This window comes from Miniopterus natalensis, chromosome 18 (genome assembly GCF_054644295.1).
Source record: "Miniopterus natalensis isolate mMinNat1 chromosome 18, mMinNat1.hap1, whole genome shotgun sequence".
In the NCBI taxonomy this organism is placed as follows: Eukaryota; Metazoa; Chordata; class Mammalia; order Chiroptera; family Miniopteridae; genus Miniopterus; species Miniopterus natalensis.
The window spans coordinates 33666151-33683711 of record NC_142098.1 but is presented as its reverse complement, the minus strand read 5'-3'; the positions used below and the strand labels follow the sequence as shown (position 1 = coordinate 33683711).

The following is a 17561-nucleotide window of genomic DNA, read 5'->3' as shown; positions in this document are numbered from 1 at the left end:
TGGAGGGGAGTGAGTGAGGGGGAGAGTGGGAGGATGTGAGGGCAAGGGGACGAGGGGGAAGATCATGCAGGGTCTAGGCACGAGTTTGGGCAAAACACATGGTGCACTGTTGCCTGGTACAAAGTATGTGCTCAGCAAACATGAGACTTTATCATTAATCCTGGGAGCAGGGAAGCCGCTGGGGCTTTTGCTCAGGGGAGCGGAGAATGAGAACCTCGTTTTCAGAGTGCCCTGGCTGGCTGCCAGGTGTGACTGGATGCTCAGTGGGATCGCAGCAGGCTTGCCTGCCTGCTGCCATCTCTGGGGACCCTCCGTGATCTGTTCCCATCACCTCTCTGACCTCCTGTGCTCACACTGTTCCAGACACAGGCCTTCCTCCCACAGACCAAGCACACTCCCGTCCCGAGTCTCTGTAGTTGCTATACCCTCTGCTTAGAATGTTCTTCATCCAGACACCATACAGAGCTCTTCACCGACTGTCCTACTGTGTGCTTTTCTTGGTTATCCTATTTGTTGTCTGTCTCCCCAACCTAAATGTCAGCTGAGGGCGAGGACCTCTGTGCACCTGTTCACAGCTGTATGCCCAGGGTATGGATTGGCACGGTGTCCTGAGGGTGGGTGACTGAGGTGTCACCCTCTTCCTGGCCCTGAGACACCCAGGCTTGGCTCCTGCATTGCCTTAGGGGGCAACCAGGCACTTACTTCTTTGGGTCAGTGAAGGGGAGTGGCCGTGGCGGGGGCTCGTCTGTTCTCTTCCACCCCGTTGGGTGTTTACTACGCACAGGCTGCTTGGAGAAGAAAGACTTGGGGACGGAGGCGGAGAGCTGGAAGGGGCTGGACTGGGCCAGCTGCGAAGGTCGAGGAGTCTCTGCACTGGTACTTTTGTAAACCTGAGCAGGGTAGCCAGCCCTCAAGTTCATGTCACTGCAAAGTAAAAATGAAAGAATTAAGTGGTTAAATTCATCCCGTATCACAAAACTGATCTGTTTAAATTTACTCTTGGGAAATAAAAATGTTCATTAACCCAAGAGAGACACAAATACATTACTGCTGAACATTCTAAAGGTACAGCTGCTGCACAGCACTCAATCCCACCCCAGGAGTGTCTTTCTAACACATTTGATTCCTCTCTGGGAATCTAAAAAGCCCACCTCCTGTGGGTGGATGACCCCCTCTGAGAGTCCCCGTCTCCTGGGCACAATCTACACATCTGAAGGTGGGGGTCCTGCTTGCCTGTCTATAGGCCACCATGGCTTACAGTTTGCTCCATGGCCTTAACCTTTTCCTATGCGATACAAATATACACCAGCCTGTACTCTCAATGACAACAGAAGTCACGATCAACACGCAGTGAGCAAACATAAAATCTAGCAGCAGCTGGTATTTTTGGACACAGCTATGTCTCAGGCCCTGTGCTAAGTACTTTAATGCATGATGTCAGTTCATCCGCATAGCCTTAGACCACAGAGCCTATTATTACTTCCATTTTACAGATGAGGAAATGGAGCCTCAGAGAACCTGATGGAGATTACATGGTTGGTTAGTGGTAGAGTTGTGATCTGGACACAGCCAGAGCCCAGGAAATCATACTGCTCACCCAGATACCCTGAGGTGGGTCCCTGCGGGGCCTCTGCTGCTTGGCCTTAGCTGCAGGCCCAATCTCGCCCTCTCTCCCTGGAGTGTGGCATTGCCCGAGAGTCTGTCAGTCCCTGCATGTGGTTGGAATAATGCTCCAGTGTAGGAACCATGAGCGGCCACATTCCACCCTGTGGCCTGGGAGCAGAAGCTGTGGGTCTTTAGAGAGAGGCTATGGGGTCAAAATCAATGGGGATCCAACCAGTGCTGGCCACCTCCCACCATCACAGTGGCCTCCTCCTGCCCAGCCCCCAAACACAGCCAGAGGAGCCTGGGAACATCCAAGGGAGATCACAGCCCTCTTCTGCTCGGGACTCTGCGGTTCTACCTCGCTCAGGATAGGAATCAGAATCTTCTTCACGCCCACTAGGCCCCACACCATCTGGTATGTCCCCTCTGCCCTCAAGCTCCTCCCATTCTCCCTCCTACTCACTCTGCTCTAGCTGCATGGAACCTGTTCCCAAACATGCCAGAAACATTTTCACCTCAGGGCCTTTGCACTGCTCTCTCCCCCAAGATCTCTCCATGGTTCCCACCCTCCCTGAGTCAACCTGGATTTCTCTTAGTCTGCTAACACAGGTAGGGTGGGCCCCAGCAGATCCCAAGGCCCTCAAATTACCTTTCGGGGCTGTGCCCCCAGAAGGGTATCCTGGTGACTCCCGCAGCACAACCCTGGGATGAGAGGCCACGTGCTTCCTGCCTGCCTGGGAACGCCCAGCTGTGTCAGCTCCATGTGGAGCCAGAGCCTCTGATCGTCCCTAAAACAGCTCTGACAAATTGCTCTGGAAACCCACGAAGGTTTGGAGTGTGCGCTGCCTCAGGAGAGGGCAGGGGGCCAGGTGGCTGCCCGCCTGGGATCATTCAGCCCACTGTGGTGCCCACAGTAGGCACTGGCGCCTGGCAGTATGCCCGGAAGCTAGGCTCCCATGACGAACGTCTGGGGGGAGAGTCTGTGAAGTCACTGAAGTCATCAGTGGGCACAAGCTGCTACAGGCTGCAGCGCCTTCCTCAGCAGGGCTGGAGTGTAATAGGGTGTAGGTTTTGGGTGTGGGGGGTGGTTCCCTGTTTGAACACGACAGGGCCCCTTTCCCGGCAGCCTTCAAACTTTGCTGGCAAACTCATTCCTTCTACTCCCCAAATAATCTCTTTGCTCTAGAGTAGCCCAGGGTGTTTTCCTCCCTACACCTTATTGCCACCTGGTAGCTCAGTTGTCTGCCTGCCTGTCTCACTCTCTTTAGGAGAATATCAGCCACACAAGGGAGGTGACTTTGTTTGACTGTGTTCCCTGCTGTACTGCCATGTTGGGAATAATGCCTGGCACATAGTGGGTGCTTTAATGGTCAGGCCTGCCCAGTCCTGCTCTCTTCTTCTCTCAAGAATCTCATGCTCCTGGTCCGCAGCAGCCTAACATTTGGCAGCTGTCCTTGACTTACACAGCTTGCTGGCACTGTCCTGGCCCTGTGTCTGTCTCCCTCCTTATGTCCTGGCAGTGCCACTTGCTGAGGCATCCACGGTTGCTCTGTCTTCTGGTCAGGACCCCTTTTTTCTCACTCACATTCAGCCTCAGCCCCAGCCTAGCACTATGGTTCAAAACATAAATCTGTCTGCACTACCTTTTCTGCCAAAAACTTTCCTTGCAGCCTACAGTTCTTAGGATCAAATCCAAACTGTAATGTGGCTGACAGGGCCTTGTGTGGTCTGTCCCCTGCTGACCTCCCCAAACTCAGCTGCCCCCTCAATTTCTACACTTGAGCCATAGGGCCTGTGTTCAGTGACCTCACGGTACCCACCCTCTTCCTTATCTCAGGACCTTTGCACATGCTACTTGCACAGGGACACCCTTTCTACAGCCCATCTTTCCTTTCTCTCTTTTTAAAAAAAATTGCCAAGACAAGGCAGAACCCTGGTGTGCTGATTCTAGAACCCACACTCTCATCTACCATGAAGATGTTTCTTTAAATCAACTCATTCAATTTTCCTGAACTTGCCCAAGGCAGCACCTATAAAATCAGTGGATGAGTGGTAACACTTTCTTTAATATCCATTAAAGCAAACATACACCCATTTAAAATATACTTTCCGTCTGTACCACCCAAATCACCTCGAGCACCCCGTTTTGGGAAACCCCGTTCAGCACTAGAGCCCGGTTGCCTAGGAGAGAACTTCCGGAAGCAGCTCTAACGAGCAGATAAGAATGATGTGCAATTAGCATCAATTGTCTGCATGCAAATTAAAGCTCCCGACCGCAGGCCCCCTTTCGTAGCAGGCTCTGCTCCCAAATTATTGCCTTCATTTCTGGGTTCAGCCAGACTTGGTAATTTTATACCCACCTCCAGCCTCAGCCACAGTCTACCCCCCAGCGCTGCTACCTTTATGTCCTAGATTTTGCAACCCTACAGTGACTCAGGTCACTAACATAGGCCTGTGCCCAGCACAGGGGCTGCTACAGCAGAGATCTGGGACCCCTGTGACACCGAGTCCCTCTCGGTGGGTGCACTTAGACTGACGTCTCAGTGGTGACCTGATTCTCATCTGTCTCTCACTGACGGTGGGCTGAGCTGAGGGCTGGGGGCCTTGTCCAAATTTGCTCCTTACTTCTCCTCGGCTCCCAGCACGGTGTCTGGGACATAACAAATTCCTAAGAAATATTTGTGAGTGAAGTGAATGGATAAATACGTGAATGAAGGAGCTGTCAGAAGAGTCCATAAGTTCCAATGATTAAGGACTGTCTGTCTAGGGTGGCGGGCTCACTGGGACACTCCTCTCTCCCCACCTTCACCCTTCTCCCGGGGCCCCTGACCCAGGACCTGTGCACCGGCGCGAGGGGAAGCACAGATGGAGGGCACTCTGGAATCTGCCACAGAACCTCTGCTAAGTCATGACATTACTTCGGGAGGTATCAAGCAGCATTCCAACGTCTTAAACACATGAGACTAGATCTAAGTGCTCCGCACCAGTCAGGCTAAGTACTGTTTGGGAAATTTTTGCTTCACCTTTTTTAAACACAGACATACGCGTAGGTCCACTGTGGGCTATGTCAAGGAGGCCTAAGGCCACTGCCTGGGTGCAGTGTCCTGTGTGGAGAGAGGCTGCAGGTCTGAGGACTGGCAAAGGCATCAGGAAGCCAAAGGAGATAAGGACCCCTGATGGGGGGGGTCTAGGACCCGGGCTGGCCCTACTCAGGGGTGGTCAGGGAAGGGAATGAAGGCGGTGAGGCTGTAGCTTCAGGGGCTTGCCCTGGGAATGGCGGCTCATTGATCCTTGCCTGGGGCCACAGACCTCTGAAGGGGCCCATGGACCAGGCTGAGCCCTGTGACTGCAGAAGGACTTCCCCCCACTGCATTTTTCTGGGAGGCCGCTCATTGCTTTCATCAGATTCTCCAAGTGTGTGGTTCAGACTCCAGGTTGCTGGCTCTCCAGTGCCTGTTTTTTCTCTTTCCCCTGCCTACCTCTCTACCAGTGGTTCAAAAAGTGTGGTCCCAGGATCCACTGGGAACTTAAAAAAAATGCATATTCTTAGGCCCCATTCTGACCCTACTGAATCAGAAACTCTGAATGGGACCCAGCTTCTGTGTCGAACAGGCCCCTGGAGAGGGGACTGTCTGGGGACTACTGCCCTTTACTGTGTCAGCTGGAAGACTACACAGTGATCTTCCAGACTTCCTTGTAGCTGGATGGTCATGTAACACTGCTTGCTGAAGGTTTTGGGAAAGCTTTTGCTTTCTCCATACAGAAGGAGCTACACAGATGCTGCAATCTTTCCTCTGTTCTCTACCCCTGGGTTCCCCGGGGGCTCCTCAGCCACCTAGAGACTGGGAGGTCGCAGTCTGTATGGTAAAGATTGTGGTGGAGGAAGACACAGGGTGGCAGGCCTTGAGGCCTTCCCTGAGCTGCTGCATCAGCCTGCCTGTCCTCTCTGGACTTCCCTTCAGGGGACTGTTAAACCTCTGTTTGTTTAAGCCACTGTGGGTCAGGTTCCTATTACCTCCAGCCAAACACACTCCTAACAGATACAGTCTGTGACCCCAGAAAGCATACAAACCATGGGTCTCAGGAGAGGGAGAAGGAAAGAGAGGACATCGGGGACAGATGAGACAGCCAGGCAGGGGTTTCTCTCCCTGTACTGAAGGCTGACAATGGGCAGCAGGGGGTGCTCCATGAGCCTCCAACTCTAAGCAAACTCAGGCAAGCTCCTACGTCTGTGAGCATGTTTCTGGGGAGGGGACCCTGCCATCAAGCCTGCGGGGGAAGTAGAAAGGGGTCAGGATCCCTGGAAGGGTCTGGGTGAGGAGCAGTGCTTTACCTGGTCTGCCTTGGTGGGTTGCGACTGCCCCCGGCCAGGCCTGTAGGGGTGCTGGAGCCCGAGTTGTACAGCTTTGGTCGGTAGGCCTTGCTCTGGGCAGCAACCACAGGGGCGGGCGAGACCTCCCGTCGCCTGTCTGCATGGTGAGAACGCCCAGTGGCCTCGCGCCCACCTCCACAAAGGCCAATATTTCCTGGGGGCTTGTGTGGCTTAGCCTGCCGAGGTGCTTTGGCCAGTGACATGCAGCTGGGGCTGGAGGTGTAGAGAGTGGTGTCAATGCCACTGTCGCTGGAGCCACCCTTGGAGAGGGGGTCTTGCTCTGGCTCCAGAGGGTCTAGGGGGTCGAACCAGCGGTCGTCGCTGTGGCTGCTGGATGCGTTGCTGGACAGAGTATTGCTGCTGGAGTGACTGGAGTACTGAGGTTCTCCCTGGAAGGCAAGAGAAGTGTCATCCCTGGACTCTAGGACACAGGTAAACGTTCCCTCCCTGGATCCTTACTCCCCTGAGTGTGACCCCTTGGAGCTAAACAGCTTCCAACACTGGCTCCCTCACTTATTGGCCATGTGACCTTAGGCAAGGGCCTCAGTTTCCACCTCATAGGGTTGCTTGGAGGGATGACATTATGTGTGCAACATGAGCTCACAGCTCAAGCTCAACACGTCTGAAACTCAGCTCCCGGCCTTCCCTCCTGAACCTGCCTGTCCCTATCTCAATAATGGTACCTCCATCCTTCCAGCTGTCACACCCAAGAGCCTTGGAGTGACCCTGGGCCCTGCTTTTGATCTCACACCATGTCTAGTCCAACAGTAAATCCTGTTGCCAGCATCTTCAAAACAGATCAGAACCTGCCACTTTCGTGGTTCCATCCACTGCCTCCCGCTGGACCATGGCAGCAGCCTCCTCCTTGGTCTCCCTGCTCCTGTCCTTGTCTCCACCATCCCCCCAACCCTGCCTGTTTGTTCCCTATATGCAGCCAGAGGAACGCTGTGAACACCTGCGTCAGTTCATGTTCCTTCCCTGTTTAGAACTGTCTCATGGCTTCATCTCACTCAGAGGAAAAGCAAGACTCTTCACCAAGGCCCCCGAGTGACTAGCCCTATGTTCTGGTCTCTAACTCCATCTCCCCTCCCTCTTGCTCACTCTGCTCCAGCCACGTGGGCCTCCTTGCTGTTCTTTTCGAATGCCAGGCACACACCCAGTTCAGGACCTTTGCACCTGCTGTTCCCTCTGCCTGCAATGTTCTTCCCCCAGATGATTTCATGGATCACCCCTTACTTCATTCAGGGTTTTGGCTTAAAGGTCACCTCCTCAAAGGCTTTTTCTAACACTTTATCCTAAAGCACCTTTTCCGTGAACTGTGCTTTGTTTTCCTTCCCAGTAAGAATCAATTCTTGGAGTTACACGATGTACCTGTTTATCTGCTTACTGCTTGTTGCCCCTAAAGGCATGTCAGCTTTGTGAGCACAGGGGCTCGTCTGTTCTCTTCATCACCGTGGCCCCAATCTCAGGCATGTTGCAAGTGTTCATCAAACACTCCCTCAATGAATGGATGTGAACACACTGCCAACTGCTCACCAAACCTATCTCCTTCCCCTGGACACACAGGACTGTATTTCCCAGCTTCCTTTGCAGTGAGGCTGGTCAAGGATGAAGTGCTAGCCAACGCAAGGTAAGTAAAAGTGATTTACGCTATTTCCAGGCCTCGGCTACAAAAACTTCCCGCGTGAACCTCTTCCCCTCTCACCCTCACTTGTTGGAAAGAGGCAGGACCCCAGTAGAGGGCTCCAAGCCCTGAGAGATGGTGACGCCGCAAGAGGGAGGGAGTCTGGGTTCCCGAATCACCATGTGGAGAGCTGCTCACTGAATCCCCTCAATAAATTGTTACATGAGAGGGAAATAAACTATTGTGAGAAGTCACTGAGATTTGGGGACTGCCTGTTATACCTGTTAGCCTACTGCCATAGGCTGAATGGCCGTGTTCCCCCCAGATTCCTATGTTGAACCTGCATCCCCAGTGTGATGGTGTCAGGAGGCAGCGCCTTTGGGAGGTGATTAGGTCATGAGGCTGGAACTCTTATGAATGGAATTTTTAAATATGCGTATTTAGATTCCTCATGAATGGGATTATAAAATCCATATGCATATTTATGCCCTTATGACAGGGACCCCAGAGAGCTCCTTCGCCCACTCCACCACATGAGGCAAGAAGGCTGTCTGCGCACCAGGAAACGGGCCCTCACCACACATTGGATCTGCCTGCGCCTTAATCTTGGACTTCCCGGCCTCCAGAGCTATGAGAAATAAATTTGTTTATATAAGCTAAGCCAGTATATGGTATTTTTGTTACAGAGCCTGAGTTGGTGAAGACACCTACCATGACTGACGCAATAATGAGGACAGTGTGGCTTGAGGAGTGGAAGCGATTTGCTCTGGATGACACGGCTGGTGAGGACTGGAGCCAGGATGGGCACCTGGCTGGTTCTAACTCCAGCATTTAGCCCCTCTGCTTGAGTGAAGGTGGTAAAGGTAGAGTATGTGCTCACGTGTGGAGCTGAGAGGCCCAGGCGCACACCCACACCAGGCAGGCGCAGCTGCCGGGCCCACAGCAGTCACAGCGAGCCGAGCGGTCAATCCCTACAGCCCTGACTCCCCAGGGTGGTGGGGTGGGGCCCAGACTCACTTTGGAATGCCTGTTGGGGGAATCTTTGCCTGCTGCATCCTGCCTGGCGGCGTGCTTGCTCCCGCTGCTTCCACCTAGGGCTGAGAGCCGGGCCTGGGCTGGCACATGCCACAGAGGCTCTGCAGGAAGACAGGAGACACATCAGTGGTTAGAGGTGACTCAGGTCCTGGCCTGATTCCATCCAAAGAATCTGGCCTTAAACATGGTTTGTGATGGGGCCATCACTCTGCCAGCTTGATTGCTCAGCTCACACAGGGCCACAACCCCACCAACTTATGTCTTAGGGGTAGAACACTCAGTAATGGAACATTTACGGAGCACTTACTCTGTATCAGCCCCTTCTAGTGCTTTGCATGGGTGAACTCACCAAAGCCTTATAACAATCCTTCATCTCTATCCCCAAAGGAGGTTGAGCACATTTCCATCTTTACTGACCATTTGTATTTATTCTGTAAATTACCTGGTTGTATCCTTTATCCATTTTTCCATGAAATCAACTATCTTTTATCTTATTGGTGTATGGGGTTCTTTATATATGCAAGGTAGCAATCCTTTGTTGGTTAAATGAGCACAATTCTCTTTTGTTAAATGATAATGGGATCATGATAAACATTGTCCTACAAGTTGATTTTCACTTTACAATATACTGACACTTCAAGCATGTGTAGGATTGTGTCTGGGACAGAAGTCCACAAGTAGAATTGCTGGTTCACATGTGGAACAGGTTTAAAATGTGATGAAGCCATGGCCAGGCATGGCCTTGGGGCAGCTGGTGATCCTGGGGACACCTTCCCAACCTGGGTGCTCTGAGGCTTGAGAAAGGACTGCACTCTGTGGGTGAGGAACTGTGGGTGGTGTCTGTGGACAGTGGGGGGTTAGGAGGGGTTCTAGAACCCAATAGGCCTTGGTTCAAACCTCAATGCTGCCACGTATCAGCAGGAACTTTGGCCAAGTGATCACCCTTCTGTGACTTATCTTCCTCATTTCTCATGGGGCAGTAAAAGGTCCCCATTCTGTTGTGTTCCTGAGGTGATAAAATAGGAGGAAATGTGGAGAACCCAGTTTAGTGCCGGGCATGCGACAAGCACACAAAACTGTGTTGCTGTTACTATGATTGTCATCATCTGATCAGAGTTGGGCAAATCCTCATGTCTGTCGTGGTGCCTGATTCCCCCTAGCCTGAACTACCTTTTTTTGGATCTTGAATACATTCCAGACTTCAGGATGCCTGCCCTGATTTGTTGGAGGGGAGGGGGAGAAGGTGTCAGTAAATTTATAACAAGGTCCCAAGGAGGTAAGAGGGGAACCCATGCTTTAGGAGACGGAAGAGAGGAGACAGCAAGGACAACGGTGAGTTTCTGTGACACTTTACTTGTGGCCCATGGTGAATGCTGGAAAAATTTCCACCTCATTTTACAATTTACTGTAATGAAATCACCAGGCAACACTTTTTTTTTTTTTTCCTGAACTAGGTGAGGGTGAAAAAAAAAAGACAAATCTGTTTGTCTTGGAGCAAAGATCACAGACTTGCAGGCAGGGACAGGCAGGACCAAGTGTATCTGCAGACCCTGGAGGGCAACCTGCTTGCCTGCAGTCCATCTGTTTTCCCCTGTTTAAGGGAACCGTAGGGCTGGGACGCCAAGGACTTCCCTGGGCCATCAGTCCCGGGCTACGCACCCTCTTCCCTACCTAACAGTGCCTGGGGGAACTGGTAGCATGCTGGCACGGTCATCCTGAGCTGCCTGGAAATTCTGGAGCATCCCCTAAGTGGACATCACCTCTCTCCCCTCCAATGTCTGACAATTTCATTGCTTTCTTTCTTTAGAATCCACCCATTCGTCTGATGATTCTCAGGCTTCAAAGGGGCTATAGTTTACTATGCAAAATTATGTTTAAAATATTTATGTAAGTGTATGCGCCCATGACAATCATTCTATACAGGAGAATAAACAGATGAGAAGATGCTTAGTCTCACCAGGCACCAGAGAAATGCAAATTAAAACCACACCATGATACTACTACCTGGCTGAAATGAAAAGGCTGGTGAGGGCACGGAGCTACTACAACTCTCAGATGTAGTGTGGTGTGTGAAATGGACTGTCACTTTGGGAAAAGACTCGGCAGTCTCTCATACAGTTAAACACATGACCCAGCAATTCTACTCCCAGGTATCTACCTTACAGGTATGTGAGCCCGTGCTCATCAATAGAAGACACAGTGCTCATCCTTAGCAACACTAGTCTAAGCAGCCCCAAACCAGAAACCACCCAAATGTCCACCAGCATTAGAATGGAGCAATCAGTTGTGGGTCATTCAGACAATCACAGGGGCCACTTCTCACCAACATCATGTTGAGTAACAGAAGCCCGACTCATGCATCCAGTGTGAGTCTATATTCTGTATATATGAAATTCAAAGCCAGGCAAGACGAAGTTTGGCTGTGAGCAGCAGGACGGGTGGTCTGCAGGAGACTGACTGGGAGGTGACCAGGCCGTGTTCTTGCCCTTGGTGTGGAACGTGGCATGTTTTGTGATATGTTATTGCACTGGGCTCTTTCCTCGGTATGTGCTGCGTAATAGTCAAGAATATAACACAGGAGGGTCTGTGCAGTGAAAAGCCTCAGAACCCAGTGGGCTCTGCCCGACAGCACCACTTTTAGTACTTCTCAACTCTTCCCTCTGGTGGTTGCTACCTTCATGTCACACATCTGTGCCTGCATCCTGACAGTGTTGGTGGACACCGTCCGCTGCTGCCCTGTCTGGATGGAGAAGGATCCTCTCCCTGCTGCCTGATGCTCTCCTGGGTGACCTCTCTAATCTTACATGTGGCCCTTACAGCTTTCCTGGGTGTTGTCTCCATGTGCCAGGAGGAGAGGTGTCACTGTCAAGCTGTGAGCAGGGGTCCTGCAGGGTGATGCGGGAGGAGCAGCTGGCCTGGGGAAACCCTCCCTACCTGGCTTCTGGCGCTCCATCGTGCTCTCCTGGCTGGTCAGGCCACCTGAGGAGGAGTCGCCGCTGGATGTCCCATCATGGCCGAAGTGGGGATCAAAAGACAGCAGTGGGTGTGGGGCGGCCGCATACCTGCAGGGGAGCGAGAGGAGGCAAGTGCAGGGTGAAGGGCTGGTGCGTCAAAAGCCACCTGAGCCCGAGACTTGCCCTCCAGTGGCTTTTAAATACAGGAGAGGCTCTGAGTGGAGGGGAGGCCAGATGAGTAAGCTTAGAAACGTGCTATAACCTGAGGGTCAGAAATGAGTCTCGCCTGGGAAAGAGGCCAAGGAGCTGCTGGTGGCAGGGAGTGCAGGGCGAGGAGGGGTCCTCAAAGGAGGAGGGGCAGAAGCCACTTAGGCCAATGGTGCTACCCACAGGTTCTTCAGGGGTCCTGTTTCTTGGCTGTACAGTGGGGTGAGCTGTTGTCAGCAGCCCTGGAGCCCAGGCCTGTCCTGGGCTCCCTTTCTCTCTGCTGAGTAAGAGCAGGGTAAGGCAGCTGTGAAGGGGGCGGGAGGCGGGGAAGAGCCTCTCCCGAGGGGAAGGCTCCAGCCTGCTGTCAATCTCCTACCCTGACTGATGGGACAATGGAAAAGTGAATTCAGGATGACTGGGTTAGAGGGTGGACGGACGATGTAGCCACCGTTGGCTGCCACTCCAAAGCCAGCCATCATCATCTTTGCCCTTGCTGGTGGAGCTCACATTCCGCTCCGGCAGCCGTCCCTCTGCCATGTAACCTGAGTACTTTCTGACAGCTTAAGAGAGCCATGTGGGTCCAATGCGACCTTGCCAGGGGTTGATTCAGGGGTGGGCACTCTTGAACAAAGAGCTCTTTCCTCTTCTTTTGCAGAGCACTGGTTTTGCTTGGGGCCACAGTAGCCATCATGGGTCATGAGGGGAGCTGGCCCCTGAGAACCTCACTGCAGAACTAACCAGCCCCTACAGCCACCCTAACTCTGGACTTATTATGTGATGATAAATCCCCTTAAAGCTTCCTGCCTTCTCAAGTTAGGCTTTCTGTCACTTGCAGTCAAATGCCTCCTAACCAATGTACTACTCTTTATGGAGCTGGAGGAGAAAAACGAAAAAAATCAAAGCCAACCTGGTGGTCTGATGAGCCAAAGTCTAGGGTCCAGTCCAGCCCCACAAGCTTACAGAGCTGAGCTCCCGATTCTGCCTAACGCCCTGGACTGAGTTGAGTGGTTTGTTACTCTTGCACAGGTGGGGGGCAAACTCCCGAGGACAAGGACAGCATCTGCCAGCCTCTGTACCCCAGCTGCCAGCACAGGCGCCGCACTCAGCGGTAACCGTCATCACCCTCATGGAGCACTTAGTAGGTACCAGGCACATTTCCAAGTGCTCTAGAGGGTGGCCCTCCGTGAATATTCTCAGTACTGCTTAGAGACAGACATTTTCCATGTGAGCAAACTGAGGTGCAGAGAGGGAAAGTCACTGGCCCACACTCACAGGGCAGACAAGGGGCAGGCCAACTTGCCATCTTGTCTCTTGGTAAATCTAAGATGGGCCCTGAGACAGGTTCTGTCTGTGAGGGCCTCTGCTTTCCTAAAAGGAGCAGCCTGCTGGAGAAGACAGAATGAGACAGAGGAGGCTTGAGGGAGAAATGTCAGGCTGGGCTAGAATGTCTGGCTTGGGTCACACGGGCTCCAGAATGTCATGGGCACCTGTGCAGCAGGAAAAGCGGAAAGAAGCTGAGGCCAGAGGCCGCTGGGGCAGCCCTGACCTGCTCCCAGCCTCTCACTGCAGGCTGGAACTGCTTGTGAAAGATACTTCTGGGGGTTTCGAGGATGAGATGTGCTAGGAACATTTGGCAAAACTTGTAGCCCAGCTGCTGACAGAGATAAAAATGCTGACATCTGGGCTACAGAGAGCAGAGGCAGGCTCCCCTGGAGCCTTGGGTAGGCTGGGAAGAGCTGGAGTCCAAGGAAAAAGCATTAGTTTCCCACCTGTCAATGCCAGAGCGCCTACAAGACAAAATTACAGCGATTAAGTATCATGGTGGGGCAGGGACCCCCACAGGGACCATGCATGTTGCCCTAATTTTGTTGTTGTTAATCCTCACCTGAGGTTATTTTTTCCCATTAATTTTTAGAGAGAGTGGAAGGGGGGGAGGAGAGAGGACGGGGGGGGGGGAGATATTGATTGACTGGATCATGGACTTAAATGTGTAATATAAAACTTCTAGGAAAAAAGACCCAGATGTAGGCAAAGAATTCTTAGACTTCATACCAAAAGCATAATCCATAAAAGGAAAAGAATGACAGTATGGGCCTCATCAAAATTAAAACTTTATTTCTGCAAAAGGCCCTGTTAACAAGATGAAAAGACAAACTAAAGGCTGGGAGGAAACATTTGCAAATCACATATCTGAGAAAGGACATGTATCTAGATTATAGAAAGAATCCCCCACATTAAAAAAGCATCGAACCCAATTAGAGAACAGGCAAAAGACATTTTACTGAAGAGATATAGTTGGCAAACAAGCAATGAAAATGTGTTCAACATCGTTAGCCGTTAGAGAAGTGCAAATTAAAACCACACTGAGATATCATTACAAAACTACTAGAATGGTTAAAATAAAGTCCAGTGATGGCACTGAATGGCGCTGAGGGGGAGGAGACACTGGAGCCCTCCTACGGTCCAGTGGGAGGTAATATAGTACAGCCACTCTGGAAAATAGTTGGGCAGTTCCCTTTAAAACTAAAAATGGACTTACCACACACTAAAGCAATTGTATTTTTTTCTAAACACTTCTCTATGTGCAATACAGAATAGTCAGTACTCCTGTTCACTGAATTAATACTGTTCTCAATTTGCTGAGCAAGCAGCACTCGCAGAAACATCTCTCCCCAGCTTTGAGGTATAACTGACAAAACAGCAAGATATTTAAAGTGTACAATATGAGTTGATATATGTATGCACTGTGAAATGATTTCCACAATCAACACATTTAGCATCTCATGTAGCTACCTTTTTTGGGTGAGAATGCTTAAAATCTGCTCTTAGCAGATATCAAGTGTACAATACAGAATTACTAACTATAGCCACCATACTGTCCAACCCAGAATCTATTAATCTCATAACTGAAACTCTGCACCCTCTGAGTAAAATCTCATTTCCCCCACCCCCAGGCAACCACCATTCTATTCTGTTTTTATGAGTTTGACCTTTAAAAAAAATTCTGCATAGAAGAGATACCATACAGCGTATGTCTTTCTCTGTCTGACTTCTTTCCTTTGGCATAATGCCCTCCAGGTTGCAAATGGCTGGATTTCCTTTTTCATGGCTGAATAATATTCCATTGTGTGCATACACCATGTTTTCTTTATCCATTCATCTGTCAATAGACATTCAGGCTGCTTCCTTAAGTGCCCAAGAACATAGTTGCTTGCCAAGATATCTCAGAGAAGTAAAAACTTATTTTCATGCTAAAACCCAGAGACTACCCGGATCCTTCAACGAGTGAATGGCTGGCTATACAAACTATGGTACTTCCATACCAAGGAATACAACTCAGCAATAATTAGGAATTGACTATTAATACATATGACAACTTAGATGAACCTCAGGGAAATTATGTTGAGTGAAAAAGGATCTCAAAAAGACCCATACTATATGATTCCTTATATATATGACGTTCATAAAATAACAATGAAAGAGATGCAGGACAGATTAATGATTGCCAGAGGTTAGGGATGGGGGAAGAGGGTAGGTGGCTTTAAAGGGGGTAGCAGGAGGGAGTTTTGTGGTGATGGTACAGGGTGTATTACCAGTCGTGGTAGTTACACAATAGCCACACAGTGACAAAACTGCATAGCTACACACACACACATACACATATACGTGTATAACTGATGAATTCTGACAAACCTCTAGGGATTGTACCAATGCGAATGTCTTGCTTTGATATTATATCCTAGTTATGCAAGATGTTAACACTGGGGGAGGCTGGGTGAAGGAATTCCCCATGCATTTCTTTTCAACTTCCTGTGAATCTATAATTATTTCCAATCAAACATTTAAAAATAATAACAATGAAGGGGGGACACCAAGACTTTGAAAAAAGCATGCTCCCTGGAGTTATCAGCAACATCATCCCCACACACAACTCCTCTCCGTGCCTCCTATGTTCCATACCATTCTGCTTACACGTCTGTGGCCTTTGCTCTGTCTAGAATGACTTTCTCCCTCCTCTCTGTGGCAAACTCCTTTCAATCTCTTAAAGCCCCATTCAAACGCCACTTCTTCCAGGCAGCCAGCCTAGACCTCTGGGGCTGGACTGTGCTCCCGAGTCCATCAGAGCGTGCATCAGAGTGCACAGCGGTTCTAAGACACTCTCTCCATCAGTCAGCAGCACTGACAAGAGCCCTGATAAGTGGGTATCTCATAGTTTTCCCTGCACCAGGCAAACAGAAGGCTCTTGGGATCCTTTGCTGAATGAAAGCTGAATGGTGGCTACTAGAAGATGACAGAGTATGTTTCTCCCAATTTTATAGCAGCGGCTTACAATCAAATGATGGTTTTTTGAAACTCATGGCCAATAAATCAAAAAAACCAAAATGATGGTTTAGTTCAGTGGCTCTCAAAGTGTGTTTCCTGGACCAGCAGCATTGGTGCTGCATGTTCTACTCCAGACTCACCAAGGTGGAAACTTGGGGGAGAGGCCCAGTAACTTGTACTTTAACAAGCCCTCCTTCTCAGAGGCACACTGACTTTGTGGACTGATCCTTGGTCTCACAGCAGGTGTCTTACATAAACACACTCACTAACTCACTCCACCCTTTCATCAAACATATTCCAAGAACCTACCATGTGCCAGACCTGTGCTGTGTGATAATACAGATGAACTGAGAAGGTCTTAGGTTTTGGAAAGTAAGCATGTGCTCTCTCTCTCTCTCTCTCTCTCACAACTGGGCTAACAGAATGGAGAATGCTCAAGGTCAGGAAACATACAGGAAACTGAGGGGCAGAGTGGTAGCCCCTAGCGCTAGGGGAGGTTCAGGGAAGACTCCCAGAGGAGGAGCACCAGTGCTCAGGCTGGGAGGATCGGGGTGGGTGTGAGGGTGGAGTGTGAAGAATTTCCAGGCGGAGGTAAGACCCTCAGAACTGAAATGCAGACAGCCTACCTAAGAAACCAGAAGTGGCCAGTGAGGATGACGTGTGGTGCTTGCAGGAGGCTGTAGACACAGGTAGGGTCTTGGTGGCCACAGTGAGGTACTGAGGCTGTGTCCCGAGGGCTCTAAGACACGCAGGAGCAGGGGACAGATGTGGCCAGAAATAGAAAGATTCCCCCTGGCTGTTGAGTGGAGGATGAACCAGAGGAAGTGGGAGGGAGGCTGGGGGCTAAGGGAGGTGGCAAGGGTGGAGCAGTGGCGCCCAGAGGAGGGGTAGGGGCAGAGATGCTCAAAAGGCTGAGTGGATGGACCGCAGTAAGGGAGAGGGCAAAGGGAGACATCCAGGATGAGGCTCATGGCCCCAATCTGACAGGAAAATGGTGAGGGTCTCCAGGGTCCCGGAGGAGGAAGGGCACAGGGCACCGGAGCTGAAGGTAGCTGGAGAGCTTGGGTTTATCCTGGGGCCACTGGGGAGACATGGAAGAGTTGGGAAGATTCCTCAGGCTGCCCGATTGGGGAAGGATCCAAGGGGACAGGACTGAAGCTTCAGAGGCCATGAAAACTGGGTAATGCAGGTGGCCTAGTCCTGGGGAGTAGGGCTGGAGAGGTAGATAAATGGCCACGTTGGAAGGCGAATGGTCTTGCTCAAACAAGTGATAAAGGTATCAAGAAAGTGGCAACCAAAATTCAGCTTTGAGATAAGCCAACGTGAGTCCTGCTCAGGCATAGCCAATCCTCTGATGGCCTGCTGGGAGCCAGAAACCTCATAAAATGGCAATGGGCTTATGGGGTATGTGCATTTCCTGGGAAAGCAGGATCCCCAGCTT

At 50.9% G+C, this 17561-nt stretch overlaps 1 protein-coding gene across 1 annotated transcript in view; it reads right to left on the bottom strand.

The window, feature by feature from the left end:
• SIPA1L3 (signal induced proliferation associated 1 like 3) overlaps positions 1 to 17561 on the bottom strand; it is a 202596-nt gene that overhangs the window by 14595 nt on the left and 170440 nt on the right. The window contains exons 18-21 of the mRNA XM_087826695.1: positions 11571 to 11698; positions 8619 to 8737; positions 5939 to 6366; positions 703 to 924 (exon numbers count right to left, since the gene is read on the bottom strand). Of these exons, the coding sequence (XP_087682821.1) occupies positions 703 to 924; positions 5939 to 6366; positions 8619 to 8737; positions 11571 to 11698 (897 nt within the window). The remainder of the gene's footprint in view (positions 1 to 702; positions 925 to 5938; positions 6367 to 8618; positions 8738 to 11570; positions 11699 to 17561) is intronic.